The sequence below is a fragment of the Protopterus annectens genome, chromosome 5.part0 (genome assembly GCF_019279795.1).
Source record: "Protopterus annectens isolate FY-2018-M chromosome 5.part0, PAN1.0, whole genome shotgun sequence".
Taxonomy (NCBI): Eukaryota; Metazoa; Chordata; order Ceratodontiformes; family Protopteridae; genus Protopterus; species Protopterus annectens.
The window spans coordinates 1,454,541,149-1,454,560,635 of record NC_056735.1 but is presented as its reverse complement, the minus strand read 5'-3'; the positions used below and the strand labels follow the sequence as shown (position 1 = coordinate 1,454,560,635).

At 38.3% G+C, this 19,487-nt stretch overlaps 1 protein-coding gene across 1 annotated transcript in view; it reads left to right on the top strand.

Annotated features, from left to right (window-relative positions):
• COL4A2 (collagen type IV alpha 2 chain) overlaps positions 1-19,487 on the top strand; it is a 1,470,466-nt gene that overhangs the window by 763,936 nt on the left and 687,043 nt on the right. The window contains exons 8-10 of the mRNA XM_044071270.1: positions 10,809-10,871; positions 15,322-15,357; positions 16,375-16,437. Of these exons, the coding sequence (XP_043927205.1) occupies positions 10,809-10,871; positions 15,322-15,357; positions 16,375-16,437 (162 nt within the window). The remainder of the gene's footprint in view (positions 1-10,808; positions 10,872-15,321; positions 15,358-16,374; positions 16,438-19,487) is intronic.

Below are 19,487 nucleotides of genomic sequence, written 5' to 3'. Positions count from 1 at the left end.
ATAGCATTTCCAGAATGAAAAAAAATCATATTTTTGGAAAAGATATACATAGAAAACTACTCTTTAAAATTGTTTTTGTAGAACTGGATTTAGGTACAAGAATGTAATATATATGAGGAAAAACCTTATGAATGGCTAAATATACAGGATGTTAGTTAGGCTATATAGTTAGTGAATGAGATTAGTTTGGGTTAATTTTCCTTGAGTGAACATCTGCAGAGCCAATAATTAGTGATGTGCTGTTTTGGAAGAGTTGTGATCTGGTTATGGTGGACTGCTCTGTTATTGTGTCAGGAGTGGAGTACCAAATTTTTTGGGGACAGTGTTGGAATATAGATGTTCACCATCCCAGTTGTAGAGTTTTGGTTAAGCTAGGTTGAAGTTTATCTGTTGATTACTATGGTTGATTTGGGGACTTGTGTGCAACAAGGTTTTGTACGCCTGGGTAGAACTGAGGTTTGAAAATGATTTCATTGGCAGTTAGCAGTCAGGTTAGAAATAGATAATGTAGAAGTTCATGCCATCACAGTTGTTTTAATGTTAGAAAGTGGTGGGGTTTAGCACTTTGGTTTGCAGGAAATTGTATAATTTTGTTGTAGCATTGATAAATTTTGGTTTTGATAGAGTGATGAAGATTAGTGTAGATGACAGCAACATATGATACCGACGGTGCAAGAAATACACAGGCAAGATTTTTTTAAGAAAGAATATACTGTCATATAGGAATCCTGAGTTTTGTTGGGTCTTTTTTATTGCTTACTGTATGTGGAGGTTGAATTTTAGATTCTCATCAGTGATAACAGCAAGTAATTTGACAAGGGTGATAAGTTCAACTGGAGTATTGTTAGCTGAGGTGCTGAAGAAATTAGTTTTGTGATAAAGAGAGTTCTTGGTGTGAACAGTAGAAGTTTCATTTTTTAGTATTTTATAGGAGTTTTTTTGTCCTGAAGTTGTGAGAGAGAGTTAACAGTGCAATGAGTGTTACATCATCTGCATATTGGATGAGTGGAGCTTCTTTGGTTGCTTTATGTAGGTCATTAGGTTAGAAAAAGGGTGCATTGTTTTAACCATTTCACTGCCTGGACTCAATTAGAGGGGTAGATGATGAACCAATTAAGTATAGATGTCTCGAGAGCTATAGAAGACAGCCTGTGATAGAGACATTCATGAAATACAGTGTCAAATTCTTAGATAAATAAAGGAAAAATGAAGAGACTACGTTTCCAGAGTCCCTGTGGGGGCTGACTTGACTGACAAGGAGCTCTGGTGGTACTGTGGTGTGATCTTCAATGGTATCGAGCTGTGGTTAAGAGATTATTAAAAAATATGTGCACGAGGAGTTGTGCTTGAATACTTCTCTTCAGAATTTTGGACAGGGGAGACAAAATGGCTATGGAACAGTAGTTACTAAATTTTGTATGGTTGCCTCCTTTGTGCAGCGAGATAATGATTAATGATTTTTTTGAAGATGATTAAGACTGATATGGAGGAAGCTAGTAGGTCAGCAGTCATTGTAATGTATTTAGTGGAGTAGCTGTTTTTAGTAAAGAGTACCAGGTTTAAGCTTTTAGAGTATTTGTAATGGTGAACATGGGAACTGGGTGTAGGTGTAGGAGAGAAATAGCTGAGGGTTGCTTTGGAGGAACGGAATGTTGGGTTGTTGGTTGTTAGTAAGAGAGGAGACAAACTGAATGAAATGTGCACTGAACTAGTTAGAAATTGGTTCAGTACTGGTGTGAGGTGGCAGGAGATGGTTAGGCTGGGTGTCCTAGGTTTAGCAGACTGTGTATAGAAGAACAGAATTGCTTGGGGTTCTTGTTGTGAGTGTCCTGGAATGATGTGAAGTAAGTTTTCTTATCAGATGTAATGTATTTTTAGTGATATTATAAAGTTTTTTAAAACATTGCATTTTGGATTGAGTTTTATCATGAAACCATGACTTCCAAGCCTTATTTTTCCTTATTATTATTTGGTCAGTGGCCTTGGAGAGCCAGAGGTCAGGGTTATGTCTTCCTCTTTTGTGTTTGATTGGGGCTACTTGGTTTAGTATCTTTAGGAAGATTTAGTTAACTGATAAACAGCTTCATTTTGCAGCAGTGTTTTTAATACATTCCAGGTGCAGAGTTTTAGTGCGTTAATGATGGTGTTTTCTTTCTTTTTTTTAATTTAGATAGGTTCTGGACTGTGTTGTAATGATGGGCATTTATGGTGTTAGTAGGTAGCCTTCTCACAAAGGTGGGAAGGTCATTACTTATAGTATAAGAAAGGGTACCAGAAGAGATCATTTTTCTAGAGATGCCTGTCAGGGCCCAGTCTAGTATAGATGAGCAGTTGGAGGGCTTGTTATACCTTTTTGGGGAATTTATAATTTGTCTGAAAATGTATAACTGGACATGGGGAGACAGAGGTGTCTTGCCGGTCTGTATTAAGGTTGTCTAAAATTAAGGCTTCTTGACTGATATTATTAGATAACCAAGACAGAAGGTTTTCAGTTGTAGAGCAGTTGTTTCCTGGGGGAATGTACACCCTACTACACAATTGCCGTTATAGTCATTTATTTTTAAGGCGGATATGATCAGCTCTGTGTTGCAGAAGAATGGAGGACAATGTTGTGAGGGCAAGAGTGACACTGAGTTTTTGTACAAGATAGCACCATCCCCAGCTTTTATGCATCCTGTCCTGTCTTATAATATTGTAGGTTGGAGGGAGAATTCCTCATTTTTTATGGTTGGCTTTAGCCATGTTACAGTAAGAACTGAGACATCAGGAGAGTGTATGGCAATGTGTGCACATAAGGCTGATACTTTGTTACAGATACGCTGGCAGTTTAAGTGTTGTAGGAGTAAACTAGAATGGGAAAGTATGTTTGTGTTACGGATGTTGACTTGCCTGGTGTCTGGTGAATGGTGCCTGAAGGGTCCTGGGTCTGATGTATATCTCCAGATAGGGTTAGAGGTAAGGTGATAAACAGTTCATGATAAAGGTATTTTGGTTTGTATTTGTGTTTTAATCCTGGCCTTAGCAATAAGGTATTCTCTTGGTGGTAGGAGTACTTGTGTGGGTGGATGTAAGTATGTGGGAAGAGGTGGGAAGAGAGGTAGAGTGCAGAGTGTTGTTTGTGTGAGAGCGGAGATTCTAGGAATAACAATGCTAACATTTGAGTAAGGGACTGAAGTTCTGTAGAGGGGAAATGGTATGTGGTAAGATGGGAAATGGATAGTAGTATAAGGAACAAAGGAATGTTTCAGAGCAGAATGCTACTTCTGGTCCACTGTAGTGGTGAGTTGTTATATTCTAAAGAAAAATATATATTTTTCTGTGTGTATGATGGATAGTATATGTAGTTTTTTTTTTCTTTAGAATTGAGGTACTAAATTGTCTGTGGTTGTTTGTTGTTGAGGAAAAGGGGGTAGAAGAAAATTAATGGGGAGTTGTGTTTTGCTAGTAAGGAGTTGAAGTAGTGTGAATGGGTGGATTGTAAAATGTTGGGATGTCTAATTGGTTAGAAGAATGATGACTGTGAAGTGGTGTGAAAAGGTGGATGAGAGGGGGTTTATAATAATGAATGTGTAATTCAGAGAGAAATGTCTGGCTGGGAGAAGATGTGGGAGGGGTTTGTCATGTGTAAATATAGAGACAAGAGAAGTGGGTGAAATTAGGGGTAGCGTAGGTTATCAGGAATGGGCTACACCCAACCAGATACAGAGTGGGGATGGAGGAGGGGGCATGGCTGGGAGGTAGGCAGATTGGGTGGAGGGGGGGGTGCCTGATGAATTTTTCAATGACTTCACCCAGCCAAAAACAGAGTAGGTATCGCAAAACCCTATCTGGATTGTGACTAGGGAAGGTGAAGGCTTGTGACTCTGGGAACTGAAATTATGATATGGAAATCGATGTATAGTACTGCTATGAATTTAGATAGAAGGCAAGGTATAGTAGGCCATGCTGAGTCTGATACATACTCTATTCTGTTGTTGGGTGTAATCACATGATTTCTAGAGGCAGAGCAGTAGAAATAACAATGAAACTTTAAAGGAAAAGTGCATGTGAAGGCAGGTAAAGTCTAGTAATGGAATAGTTCATGTAAGGGGAGCTGTAGTTGAATAATTTAGAGTTTAGGTGCTGCCCTAGTTAAGTGTAGCTCAGACAAAAGGATGGGGATTAAGTGAGATGGGGATTAAGGATGGATTTTAAGTGAGACAGGGATTATTCTACAGTAAAATAATTCAACTACAAATCATGGACCTGTTATAAATACCATCTGAGTTTCATGTAAAATATTATTTATGCTCTTATCTATTTATTTTTATTTATTACACATTTTGAAATTATTTTCTTCCAAAAAGTAATAACTATAGATAACTCAACAGAGAGATAAAAAAGCAATGTTCATAGAAAGAGTTGTGAAAATACTGGAAATGCATTGAGCCTGTCCCTTTTTTTCATCCCTAAAACCTAAGGGATACACCTTAAGTATTTAAATATTTGAATACATTTTTTTTTTCTTTGAGTACTTATCAGACTGTTGTTCTTGTGGTAGTTCTGGCTAGTGCCATTTGATTTTGATTTTTTAGAGATAAGTCACTAGCTGTGAAACATTCCAGCACAATTATGAACTGCGCATGATGGTCTTGTTCATCACTAATTCTGCTTCATAATCCCCTGTACTGCCTCTTCATTCCATATTTACAAAATATAATACTGCCAGTAAAAAAAAAAGAAAATCAGAGAATAAAAAAGATACATGAGGATTGTTCTTCTTCAGGAAATATGCCTTAATGTGTTGCAAGTTTCCCAGCTTTTCAAGTGAACAAAATCAATTTAAAGGTTTCCTTAACTTAAAACCATTGCCCAAAGTTGTCTTACCTTTTCTCATGGAATCTTGAAGAAAAGTCTTGGTATTTTTGTGTGTATGTATGTTGGTGTAATGTGTGCATGCATACATGTATGTGAGGTTGCACGCCCATATGTGTTTTATTGTTGAGCCTCTAACAGCAGAACCACAGTCTGTACGACATGAGAAATGATTAATTTTCAGAAAATGGCACATGGATTCTGTACATATTTCATGCAGCTGTAGTGAGTCATTGTAAGACAGTAAAGACTCTTATGAAGCCGAAGTGTGCTGTGTTTCATTTGTTTTTTTAATTGGAGGCTTCTTTAGTAATACATTTTTGGATGATTAATAAGTTAGTAGATGCCATAAGTGCCATCTTGTCAATTCCAGGTTATGTGCACTAGAATTTGGTAAACCAGATGCTTGCCAAGCAGGGGATTTCACATTCATAACTGGTGGTACAGAATGTATAGTGCATTGGACTGACGATTTCACAGTGGTACAATACCAGCACATACTGTCGATTTTCTTCACAAAAAGTTATAATGCACAGGTTAAATGAAACAGGAGAGCAGAAGTGTTCTCTATATCAGCACATATCCTGTTACTGTACACTTGTTACATAATTTTGATTAAGCCTAGCAAATGACCGGAGTTCTATAATAACAGGGTGACTGGGAGATCTCTGTGTATTGTGTAAGGCAAATCTTGAACTGATCAACATTCAGCATCGTGTACCAGACCAGATTATGGACAGCGAATCCTCCCAAAGGAGGGCACCCCTGCATTTCAGACCAGGAAAGAATCTGCTTTTCTGAAACTGTCCAGAAGAACACTCATATATTTTGTTTAATGCGGGGTAACTTGATGGAAGAAGTCGCATTATATTGTATATAATGTAATGATTAGTCTAAGTAACATTCTTGTGAAAGCACAGCTGTAGTAGTAATTGAGATGCATTAAGGTTAGTATCATTCTGACGGATGTAACAATTTGTGTAAATATTACTTATCTAAAAACACAATGACAGCAAAAGTTGGTTGTAATTTAATATGAATGTAATCTTCGTTTACACTGTAACTCAATCTATTTGCTAATGTTGTTTTGAAAAGTTGTTACATGGTCATGGCTGAAAACAGTCTTTGTATCATTCACTTACCGAGTTAATAAAGTTTAGATATATAGATATATAGGTAAATAGGTTGATAGATTAATAGTTAGATAGATAGATAGATAGATAGATAGATAGATAGACAGAGAAGAAAGTGCAGTGTGTAAATTTATCATGATTTTCATAAATCTTTGGATAAAAAGTCATGTCAAAAACATAACACCAAAATCTATAAACTACATGTGAAGGTAATTATATCTAGGGGCCAAGATATGGCAAGTATTATAGCTTCTAAGTTCTCAGCCACCTTCAATTTCTCATGTCAGATACTAAGACAGTTAAGTCAACAATAAAGTAGCAGAGAACCCATTGAGGGCACAGCATTGACTGTGTTTTCATACCCTCTAAGAAACAGAATACCAGACCATGTACCTTAAACAGACTGCAGGATGAGGTACTAAAGGAACATTGCATCAACATGACTGCACACATCTGCACAAAAAGCCAAATAGTTAGGATTTGAACATTGCCTTTTAAACTCAGTTCAGTGTCTTGCAAAGTGACATAAAATTCAGCATTAACCAATGAGCAATACCTTTATAATCTACTTCATGAAATAAACTGGAAGATTTGTTTTATGTTAGGTGTTTTGTTTGTTGTCTTGCCCATAGTTGTCCTGCACTAACATTTTTAGGTTATCAGACACTTTCACTGTTATTGCAAGAAGAAAACAAACCAAAAAAGCAACAACAGCAAGTCTACCCTACAGATTTACCCATTTAAGGATACTTGGCTGTTAGACTGCCTCCTAAGAGCATCCTGATTGTAACTACAGCCAGAAGATCATTTTTTCTTGCTATATCATTTAAAACAATTGTATTGGCTAGATTTTGGAAGAACCTTTCAAGGAATCTAGGACTATGTTTACAACATCACAGTACCATCTGCTTTTCCTGAATGTTTTTTATATGTATGTTTGATCAGATCTTTGATTGTAATCAGCTTATTATGTATTTGAGACATGGATACCACCAAATTCACTTCAAGAGTAATGCTTGAGAGATGAATAGTGGCATTCATGAAAAGAAAACATGACAGAGGTTTATGACTGAAGACCCAGTCATAATTCCTTGCATTACATGAATCTTTATCTGTTGCATGTACTAATAGTTACAGAAAAAAGAATTGTAGGAAAGCAGAAGGTTTAACTAGCTTTCAATGCCTTTGAAAGCCAGTAAAACACTTAGCACCGTCAAATAGGCGGCAGGTAGAAACACAGTGTCCCTCTGTAGCACTAACTACCTTAAGGGCTGTTAGATACTTCATAATAGAGTGAAGTTCTAACAGACTGTAAAAGCAACTTAAAGCAAAAATGTATAGTGATCGCTAAAATAGGCAGCTGACTCCACTTAGGACAATAAAGACCCATCCAATACTAGGCAAAAAGTTTTATTTGATTTAATGTTTCTGATGAAGTCCAAGGTGGTTGTGGATGAAAGTGTTAAATCAAATAAAATTATTATACATTTTCATTTTAAGTTGGTTTTATTTAGTGACACTTTTCTCGTCTGGCATTTTATAGATTGTAAAAGCAGTTTTATGTTCTACTGCTGTTCTTTGCACAGTCCCTGTTGTGACACCCAATGTTAACAGCATTTACATATGCTTAACAAGGTTTTGTTAAGTACCCCTAACAGCTGTTACGATTAGGTTTTGCAGTACGGGTGTGTTCTGTAAGTTTATCTTTTTCCAGATTTTGCAGCATAATCAGGGTGCCCCAGGGAATATATATGGTCTGATGCTTCATGTTCGTTAATGCAAAGCCAGCATTATCGTGCACTGTTTCATCTGTACATGATACCACCTGATTCCTCCTGCCATTTTTCCATACTCCTTAACTGTTTTCAGTCAGCAGGTGCAGTGTAAGCATTTTGTGGGTCCCCAGCAAGTGTCAAGTTGGACACTTCACTCTAAAATATCACCCCATCACTGCCATCCCTCCTAGCAACCTTTTAGTTCAAGCTGTAAAGTTTTTGGAGAAGTACGCATAGGCTGAATTGTGGCTACAAAGCACTTACATTATGACAGGCCTGTATACCCAACCAAGTTGGCCCAGCTCACGGAGGGATATTCAAAGTGAATAGCATTTAGTTACAATGATGTTGCCTTACAATGAGCCTATATACAAGGGAGGCCTTAAGTGAAATGGCACTCAAGGTGAAGGGTTCCATGCTGCCTCCCTACTCTCTACTACCCCCCCCCCCACACACACACACACGTGCACACACATAGATCCTTCAGTGTTCCATTCTGTTTTTTCCTTGTCCTGGGCTCTCCAACCAAGCAGAACACTTTTCTCACATTTCGCTTTAATCTTCAGCTTTTATTCAGAAGCCATCACTTTCTAGATGCGCTGAAGTGCAACTTAAGAGGTTATTTCCTTTTTCTTTTTAAGCAGCATTTTCATCCACTGATGATCTGAACCAAAATATAGCTAAGGAAAGAAATACAGAGTTACTGTTTAACTTTAATCTCCCTTGAATCCTTTTCAGCTTGACTTAACTGGCCAAGACAGCACAAAATGTGTAGGAAATAATTGAGTTAAGCTGGAGAGTTAGGGACATTCCGATCCCCCAGAAGCTATAGTGTTATAGATGTGCACAGGTGGATTTTAGAGCATTTTCTCATCCTTTTGATCCAGTGGTGGCCTTAACAAAATTTATGAGTAAAAAAGATATTTAGCCTTATTTTTTTCCTTTCAAGGAAGACATAGGTTGTGTCCAAGGCTTAATGCTCAAAACTGACAAAATAGTAGCTCACAATAAACTAACAGGACAAATGTTTGAAAGAGTACACAAATCCTGCCTGGGAACTCTGCCAATTTCCCATCACCGCACCCCCGCCCCCCCCAAAAAAAAGACAGTCACCATCTGTGCATCTTCCTGGTGTTAGACTGGGATGAAATCAAAAGCATAAATGGACACAGTCATGTATTTTAAGTGATTACTTTCGTAAATATATACAGCATGCCTACTCAACCCTATCCCCTAAAGGCAGTCACCTGTTTATGTGCCTGATGTGTGACTGTGATGAAAGTAAAAGAATATCGATCACAATAAGGTATTCCATCTTGCTGCTACTAAGCTCTACACAAGCTATAGTGACATTCTCTGCACAACTCTGAAGTCTGTGAGAGAAGTAAAAATAATCCCAACCCCAATACAAGCCCTATTTGACCTTGTGTGTACACCTCTGAGGTTTGATTTTGAGGAAAATTAAAGAAACAATGACCACACTATCCAGAGTCCTCCCCCCTGCCACACACACACACACACACACACACACACACACACACACACACACACACACACACACACACACACACACACACACACACACACACACATGCTACAAAAACCTTCTGTAGATATTTGTGAGCATTGCTGTTTTTAAAATCGGTTCAAATGAAGTCTGAGACCACCATTAAGTCCATGTCAAATGCATTTGTATAGCCTGAGGTGTGGTAAGCTCAAAGAGTATAAATGTTCTGTGATGTATTTTATGCCTTACAATTGAAAGATAATTACTTGTTAATTCCATTTTTTCCTCCTATTCAAAAGAGTTATGTATGTACCTGGCACTTGTGTGTGTCTACAGATAAAAATGAGTGATTTTTTTACACACACATGGACACGCGCGCGCGCACACACACACACACACACACACACACACACACACACACACACACACACACACACTGTCCCCCAACAAGCAAGATCTATCACAAGGTATACAAACAAACTGAACTTTAACCTTCAGGGAAACTGAAGGAAATCCATTTCACACATGGCCTGTCTTTGGGGTGCTGAAGGAAATCTGATGACATAGGTAAACCCTTACAGTGACAGCGAGGGTATGAAGACTCTACAAAGAAACAGCTACATCCCAGAACTAAATCAGAGCAGAGCAGGATCAGTTGCTTTCATTCATTCTGTTACATGCATTACCTTCTTTGTGGGTGGTGTCATCTTGGAAGAATTTTTTAAGTGGCACTGATGATTTTGTCTTTTACTTACAAATGTCTGGCTCTGAAAACTAGATGCATCCTAAATCTTTTCTCTGACTTTATTAAGGTTGTTGATGGGGGGATGCTGTTTCTCTACGGCATGCAGTCTTATTTAAGAACAAGCTTTCAGTTCTGTTAAACAGTATTCATGTATTCATGTTTGTGAGGGAATTTTTATTTAGAAGAAACTGCTAAGGCACATCAACTTATCCTTAATCCTCTTTCAACATGTTAAAAAAGACTACTATGTGTGGGGGTATACACACACACACACACACATATATATATATATATATATATATATATATTTATATATACATATACATAAATATATGTACTCTACACACACATATTCACACGGACGTGTATATATATATATATATATATATATATATATATATATAAATCGATAGATAACACGTTATAGATATATAGTATATATATATATATATATATATATATATATATATATATATATATACATATATAAATCCAGATAGGTTCAGTTATAGTGCTTTAAATAGTGCTGGCAGGTTAAAGCCATCTCCATGCCTCTATAATGTGCTTGTGTATGTCTGTGTGTGTGTGTGTGTGTGTGTGTGTGTGTATATACTCACACACACACACACACACACATATATATGTATATTATAAATATATATATATATATATATATATATATATAAAATATAATATATATATAGTTGTATAAATATATAGTTATAGATTTATATACTGTGTATTTGTAAAGAAACTCTTATCAGAGACAAACTTATTTCTGTTTATTTTTACAGGGTCTCATCGGTACAAAAGGTCAGAAAGGAGATTCCTATGTAACGGACACACGACTATACAGAGTAAGTGCCAAGCAACCTTAATGCAGGTATAAATTATAGCAGCTCTCCTTGTTACCAGAATATTTGGTGAAGCTCAGCACCATGAAGTCCCATATGTTATTATGTAATCCTTGTGCCAGAGAGTCTATAAGTGGCAGCTGTAGTTGCATGAATTATGCATCTCTTTTTCTTTATTCTGTTCTCATTCTTTTTAATTTTTACATTTACTAAAGCAGCCTTATAATAATTTTTACTAGGAAGGGACTAGGTAGTCAGCAATAATTTATACATGGTGGGGTCCGTTCTCTTGCAGTTTTCCTTATGTTTAGTGAGCCTCCCTGCATGACTTTGTTGGTTATTATAGTTTACCATTTTAGAAGTAATAACTGAGGTTATTAGCTACAGAACCCTCCGGACATGATCATCTACTTAACATCTTCAAATAAACATACATATTAAAATGTATTTATTTATTTATTTGCAGTTTGATTACTGGGGAAGTCCACTGGGCCGAACTGACCCATTTTCAGTGGAGGCCCGGGGAGAAAAGCTCCAAGATGCATTATACAATTTAGATACAACTGATAGTTAATATTAAAGATAATATGTAGAATAGTTACTCATAAATGCATTCAATATCATGCATAGTTAACAAATTGATTAAGCTTGAAGGTAGGGATCATACAATTTAATTTGAGGAAAACCGATGTGTGCTAAGTGTAAAAACAGTTTACACACAAACCTTTTAAGAAAATGTAAATAAGCGTTACATACACACATCAACAGTACAATGCTATTCGCAATATTTACAAGGTTGGGCTGTGTGAGGGTAGCTGTAGGACTTGTTGAGAGCTTAGAGAGAAGCTATAGAAATTGTTGAGAGCTTAGATAGGCTCACAGGAAGATAACTATGAGAGTTGCAGAGCTAGGGAACCAGAGAGAGAACCCCCTTGGATTAGGTTGGGTGAAGGCAGGTACATTTCCATTTAGTGGTGTAGTGTAGTTACAACTGCTAATATAGTAATTAAGGTTGTTTGTTTTTCACAGATTAACAATTCAGGGGTAGACAATGTTAGTTGCAGGGATCTCTGTGCTTGTTTGTTTGTTTGTTTGTTTGTCTGTTTGTTGACAATCTTAAGACGAGACACTGTAAAGTCATAAGTGATACAGGTAGTGTAGAAAGACATAACTACAAGAAATTTCATCGATGGGTCAATCGTTAGTTCAAATTCAAAATTTTTTTCATCAAAATTCCATTTTCACAGATGTCATGCACACCAAAACATTATATAAATCTCATCCCATACTTCACCTGTTCTTTTTTTTACCATTTTTAGAGTATAGATCTTGATCCTTTTCTTGATCAGTAAAGTCTTGCATTCACATGCCTAAGCTGTGCAATAAGTGTTGATTCACCCATCAGATTAGCAGCAAAAATTCACTCAATTAATGCTTAACTGTCTCAAGGAAGATCACATTGTTGACAGCTGCTACAAGTGCCAGAGGTTCATTCCAGCAACTAGTGTCAAAGTATGGAAAAATTATGGCTCTCTTTTTAAAGATGAGGGTGGTCAAGTGCTCTCTATGTGTAAAAGGATACAGCCCCTCCATGAAAACTAGAGTGTCTCCACAAAAACAAGTCCTGAGAGGGCACATACAGACCTGCACCTTCTCAAGTTATGCCCATTGCTCAGCTGACACCTGAAACTCTTCAGGTGACAATATTGCCCTTGACCAGTGAGAATTCAGCCCTGAACAAGTTGTCGGCCTCAGATGGGGATCCTGAGGCAGATTAAAGTATGCCTGTGGCTCCTAATCTATGTGTACATCCCAAGGTCCCTGTAGTGCTCTGTCTCTGAATGATCAGCTGAAGCGCTTAGTGGACCAGCCTGATCTTGGGCATTAGTTCATAGAGTCATCCAGTCATGGATTGTAGGTACTCATGAATGGGGACTCTCTTGCTGGGTTAGGTCATTAGGCCTATGGGGACTGGAGGAAACCAAATCAAGGAGGTTTTTATGCCTCAGGGCTTAGATATCAAGTGTGGTTGTTATGTGATGGGAGCTTGAGATGTTGATGCATGATCACAGTACTGGAGAGTTAGATCTGAATCTCACTCATGCTGCAGTATAGGACTCTTGTCATACCACTCTATCTTTGTTAACTCATGGTCTAGGTCTGCATATAGCTGCTCAGACAACCTGAGCTGGTCTATCACTGACATACCTTTGAGTGAGCTCAAACCCACAGGCAGCAGAGGCTTGGTTTATCTTCACCTCAGGGCCTTCTAAGGATCTAAACATCTCAATACCACTGTCTCTGAGAATGACTGTGATAATAAGGCCACCCCTCTCATGTATTTACTCTCTAGATGACCCCTGTTTTTAGATACCCTCAGACTGATGCAGAGTAGATTAAAATTTTCCTATGCCACTCTCTCTTCTCTGCAGACATGTTTATTAGACTTACTTGGGAGGAAGCCTGAGGAGCCCTGGCTTACTCCGTGACTAGATAATGTCATTAGTGATGTTGTTTTAGCAGCTTGGAGGCACTCCAATTCTATGATATACATAAAATAGGTGAATGTTCTTTGCAATGTAAGTTTAGGCAAGTCACCTCACTAAGCTTATCAAACCTGACTCCTTTGGGATCTTATTATTTCAGCACAGGTCCCAAAGATCACAGCACTTCACTACCCTGCAGCTAGACAAGAGGCAAAGAGTCCAGAACTTTGAACATGCATCACAAGAGAGATTATTATACTCATCTGTGTGTCTTATCTGTTCTGTTTCCAGATATACTGAGTGAGGGAAGGACTGGATAAACTAGAGGACTTGGTGGAGCCTGGAATCAAGAAGGACATTTGGGAGACCCTGTCCGTAGCCTTCAGGGTGGGATATTATGTGTTAACGTAATTTATTTTTGGATCACATTGTCCTTACTGCTTGTCAGTCATCAGCCCCCTCCAGACCAGTTGGCCCATTTGTTTATCATTAGTGGGGCAAGGGTATACTGGGAAGGGCGATCACTCACACATTATCCCTGTTCCAGATGGAGTTCTCTGATTCTTCAAAAGAAACACCATGTGGTCAGATTATTAGATTGTTGTTTGCATGCCTTTCTTCTTATGTCAATTTTTTTCAGTGATCCTACTAGAAGCAAAATGTTGTAGTCAAAACAGGGACTAACTACTCCCTGGATCTTTAACAATACTTATTCACAGAATGGGTGGTGGATAAGGAATCCACAGAGGCATTCAACAGAGTGTGGTGCACATGCAGACTGAGGTGACGGTAATGATGGAGGGGCAGTAGAATGTTAGTGCACTTAAAGGAGAGACTTATTAAACATATGTAATTCAACATAACATAAAGAGGTATGCAAGCCTACTCACCATGAAAAAATCACAGTCTTGGGCAAGTGGTAGTGGAGCAGAAATGCATAATACTATATTGCTACGTCACAATAGCATAGTTACAATGTAACATCCACTCACAACTTTCTACACTAAATACAGTGAAAGGCTAGATATGGAAAACCATTATGTCACTAATGTTCTCTCTATGACTTTTTGGTATACCCATTTTTGATTGTGCCTAAATGCTGATATCACAAGTCATATAGAGGCTCACTTTAAAACTTCTCGAACCCACATATAGTTCATTTTTTTAGACCTGGTTGCATTAACTATTACTTTTGCATTGTATATAAACTGCTGTTTTGCTTTCTACAGATATTTGGCACCTTTTATTAACTATACATTTGACAGGAAAGTAAGAGCATGAGGACTGTGGATAAGAGAAAGAGAGAGAGAGAGTGAGAAAAGAAAAAAGAGAGGGAAGGGAGAAAAGAATGAAATATCAGAATGGTTCAGAACACAAATCATGTTCAGAAAAATCCAAGTAGTGTATGAGCTGGGATCAATCATTAAGTACAGAGGATTACGCTTATGAGCAATTATCAAGCTGTACTCTGATTTTGAATCCTTCAGCCTGCATTCGCCCATTGTATGAGTCTGATCAAGTCGCTTCTCCAGACAGTATTCTGGACTAAGTGGTCAAGCCTCATGGTCAACATCTAACTACATAAAAGTCACCATACATAAAATATAGCCTCATTATTTATTGACCATAAATGCTTATGCACTTATACTTTGTTTTCTGTTAATCAGCAGATTGCTCCAATGTTCCCATCATTTATTGCAATGTAGCCATTTATTTTCAAAATGTGTTTGCTTCCTGTTGCAGCTGATATGAATAAGACACAGAATGCATACTTTTTACCACTTCATATCAGAAATTATAATTTTATCACATTTTCTACATACTGCAAATAGCAGTATGAACACGAAAAAGGAGTAGATTCAAGTAATTAAGTAAACTAATATGGATTTGTGTTGTTTTCAAAGCAGTTTGCTGTAATGTGTCACTTTTACTTTATTGTTTACAGAATGCATGTGTTACTTTTGCAGGGTGACTCAGGAGAACCAGGCATGAATGGATTCCCAGTAAGTATATTTTTATTTTTGATTTTCCATCCTTCCTTTTAAATAGTCATCCTTGGCCTTTTAACTTCCTAGCCCCACTTGGTTTCACCTGTTGCTCTTAATTCATTGTTTCACATTTCAAGTTTTTGTCTTGGGCTGATATGCAAAACTTGACATTTCAGACAGATGAGAAAGTTTGGAAGTTATCTTAAATTTGAGAATCCCATTCATACACTGTGAAACAAGAGGAACTAGCCCCATGTCTTCCTAAGCTATGGGATGCCTTTTGGCTGCCAAATCACATGTCACTGCCATGCTTACTTGCCACAGCTTGCTTGCCTCATACCATGTGGAGCATTGTTGGCAGTGCTTTATGCAGTCAGCACACAGTGAAATACCTAGACCTACAACATGCAGGCAGTGCCATTCATCTTAGATAAGACGAGAAGCATAGCTTGGTCCCACTTAACCTGACAGGTTCATCTTCTAGTTTATCATGGTCATCTGACCTTGACATCCTGAAGAATCTGGTCCATCCCTATTGGATGATAATGTGTGCATTACTGCTTTGTGTGAGCGGCACGGAGTTAGTAATATCGGATTTATTTAATACTCTAACCTTAACTGCTAATACAAATCCCATTCCCGTCCCATGCTCCCCATTCAAAAAATGTTGATTTAATAATGTCTCGCCAGTGTGCAGCTTTTGTTGCATTTTTCCTTGCTATGCAAATTATTGCTAGTTGTATAAACACAGTACTTATCTCCTGTTGTACTCTGCTATACCCTCTCTCAGTTTCATCCCTTCTCAGTGTAACATGGTCAACAGCTGACATTGTCTTTTAGCTTCATAAGGGTTGTCCTGCTTGTATAGTAATTCAAGATATTCAGACTGCGTGACCATACTGCTTGTGTAGTGGTATTAGCCATGTTTTGTGCAAGAGGCCTTGTCTGATTTTATAGTTAGCTATGCACATTTTTGTGAGTAACCACTTGCAAGTTTAGATATTTCATTAGCCTTCTTCTCTTTTCCTTTAGGGTGTGTCAGGTGTGCCCGGCCTTCCAGGTGAAAGGGGGCCATATGGACCTCCAGGAATAAAAGTAAGTCCTAACTCTCTTGCATGTTCCTTCGCCTTTATTCAATACTAAAATGTAACAGAATATCACCAACTGATGGATGCATGCATTTACTTTTTTGTGTGTGTGTATGTTTATTTATTGATGTATTGTTTTTACCTTGACTTTGCAGTATACAGCATAGAACATTTTTTTTCATACTTGCAAGTTTGCCATAACTAAAACTGTGCAGAATACTGGAACAAGCTAGAATGGTTAACTTGCCCTAGACACCATGTAAGCACAGTGTTCATAGAAAAAAAGTGGCATCTCATTTCATTTGTGTGGGTATACATGAAAGTGAGAAATGTGTCAACTACTGGAGTTCTGTTTCTTAGCATATTTAGTCACCTGCAGATATAATTATGCAGTAGGTAAGTGATAACGCTGGACAGTTCTGGCTTGTGCTTACTATTTTGCATGCCATTGAGAACTTTATGTGTGGAAAAAGTATTAGTGCTAAGTAGTGATGGTACACTTTGCCAGTTTTGGGAGTCATACTACTCTTTGGTAAAGTACCTCATGCTTTGTTGTCCCCACCAGCAGAACACAACTGAAATGTACTAGAGGTGCAGTTTTGAGGTTGCCCCTAACTTGACTGTTTTTAACTAATCGAATGAATTTTGCATTCAAAGTGAAGTTTGATGAGTTTTTTTATGGGCTTTTTCTAGTGTTTGTTGCATGTCAGTACTTTTTTGTAATTTTTATATATTTCTTTGTTTGATTACTGGGTAAGTATACTCATTTGGCAAACTGTACTCATCTATCAGCTGAACATTCAAGCATGGAACAGCTACAAGACAAATGTACTTATCACAAGACAATAACAGTAAATGTGTTAAATGAGCAAGTGTTTACTTAAGGCATACTGGCAGAAGTAAGCAGAATTTTTTTTTATATATAATCCAAGAAGCAACACCCAAGCAGGGGAGATTGATCACTGTAATAAGAAGAGCTGCATTTGTTGTAATTATGTGCTGGTTGATGTTAGGTTATCCCTTCTGAAGCAGACAGTACTCTTTTTGACTTATAAACAATTGAAAGGTGGGGGGCGGTTGTATATGTACTCCATGCATGGAGTACTGTGTTTGCATTATGGGACAGGACTATATAACTGATCATGCTCCAGTCTTTAGAAATTGTTGCTATCCAGCCCTGCTGCACTCTACGCCCGTGGTTATAAATACTGCCTAGATCCTAGTGCAATGAAAATGAGCATCGTTATTATAAGAAAAGATAAGACTTAAGTTACATGTTTATAAGTAACCGTGATCTAGTAGGTAGCAAGTGAGACTGGTAGTGGATAGGATAGTGAATAGTTTAGCAGAAAGGTAAGCAGGTGTAGGCAGATAACACTGTACAGATGTATTTCCATCCTATTTGGAGTGACTCAGGTCACTCCAAGGCAAGTACAAATATGACTCAGTCATTGTCCATGCTGGTGTGAATGACCTGAGACTTACCTCTCAGGACTACATGAAAAGAGACATAGAGGAGCTCTCTGAGCATGTAGCCCAGGCCGGTATGACCCTGACCTTAAGTAGCATCTTACCCTCACCAAGAATGATGCCACAATATGAAGACAAGATGATCAATTTCAACAATTGGCTTAAGTATTGGTGTCATTCAAAGGGGATCCAATGCCTGTCAGCCTGGGATGACATGTTCGACAAGCCACGATGCTTTGCTAGGGACGGCTTGCACCTGTCACCCCTGGGCTTTTGGATATTGGCAAAGGATCTTGCTACCCCCATAGTGCCTTTTTTAGGCAAGGCTCAAAAGACAAACCCACCTCCATAGGTATCACAAGGGATAAGAAACTAAGAGTAATGCTACTCAATGCCAGAAGTCTAAACCTCAAGATGCACGCACTCGAAACTCTCCTTAGCATGGAGAACATCAATATCTGTGCAGTAACAGAAACCTGGTTCAAGGCTCCTGAGAGCACCCCAGCACTACCAGGTTATACCTCATACCATGCTTTTCGGTGCCAAAACTTGGACCGAACCACAAAAGGAGGGGGAGTATCAATATTCGTCAAAGATACCCACACCTCCAGGTTGGTGGCACAGCACGAAGCATCAGGGACTATCCATGTGCAACTAACAGTGGGTAAAACTGTCTTCCAGTTTATAGCCTGCTACAGACCACCCTCCCAAACTCAGGAACCCCACTCGGCCTTCCTGAGAATACTGGAAAATATGAAGGTCTCTCCAAACACCATTATATTGGGCAACTTCAACTACCCAAACATAGACTGGGAGCATTACTCTAGCTACAACACCCTAGCCCAAAGGTTCCTAGAATTTATAAACTCAAATGCTATGGAACAACTTGTTACCACTCCCACAAGAGGGGAAAACATACTGGACCTGATCATCACCAACATGGGGACTCTATGCTCCAGACCAGAAGTGTATCCCTCTTTGGTAAGATCAGACCATAAACTAATCTCACTGGATATTCACATTCCGACTCCACCCCCTGCCCTGAAAACCACAGTGAAAAACTTCTCTAAAGCAAATTTCACTCTCCTCAAAACCGAGGTGGAATCCTTCAAAGCCCCTGGGCCTGTGGAAAATACAGCCCAGACCGCAGAATCCTTTATAAACGCATTCTATGAACACTTTCAGGAATGCATGGATCATGCAATCCCAAATAAAACCAAGACCCAATCCTCCAAAGGCAGACATCCTGTCTGGTGGACCCCAGCCATAAACAAACTATACAATAGAAGGAGGAAGCTACTACATGATAGAGCAAAATCCCAAAAAGGGAAGGCATCTCTGATCAGTATTAGCAAAAAACTACGGGCACTCATAAAATCGTCTAAGGCCAGCTTTGAGAGAAAAATTACACAGGACACTAAGGATAATCACAAGGCTTTCTTTAGTTATGTTAGGAACCTGGGTGGGAATTCCCAGATATGCTCAGAATTAGTCCAAAATGACAAAAAATACACCAAACCCATAGACATTGCCAGGTTCAGCGCAAACTTCTCCCCCCCCCCCTCCCCACCAAAAGGGCAAATATCT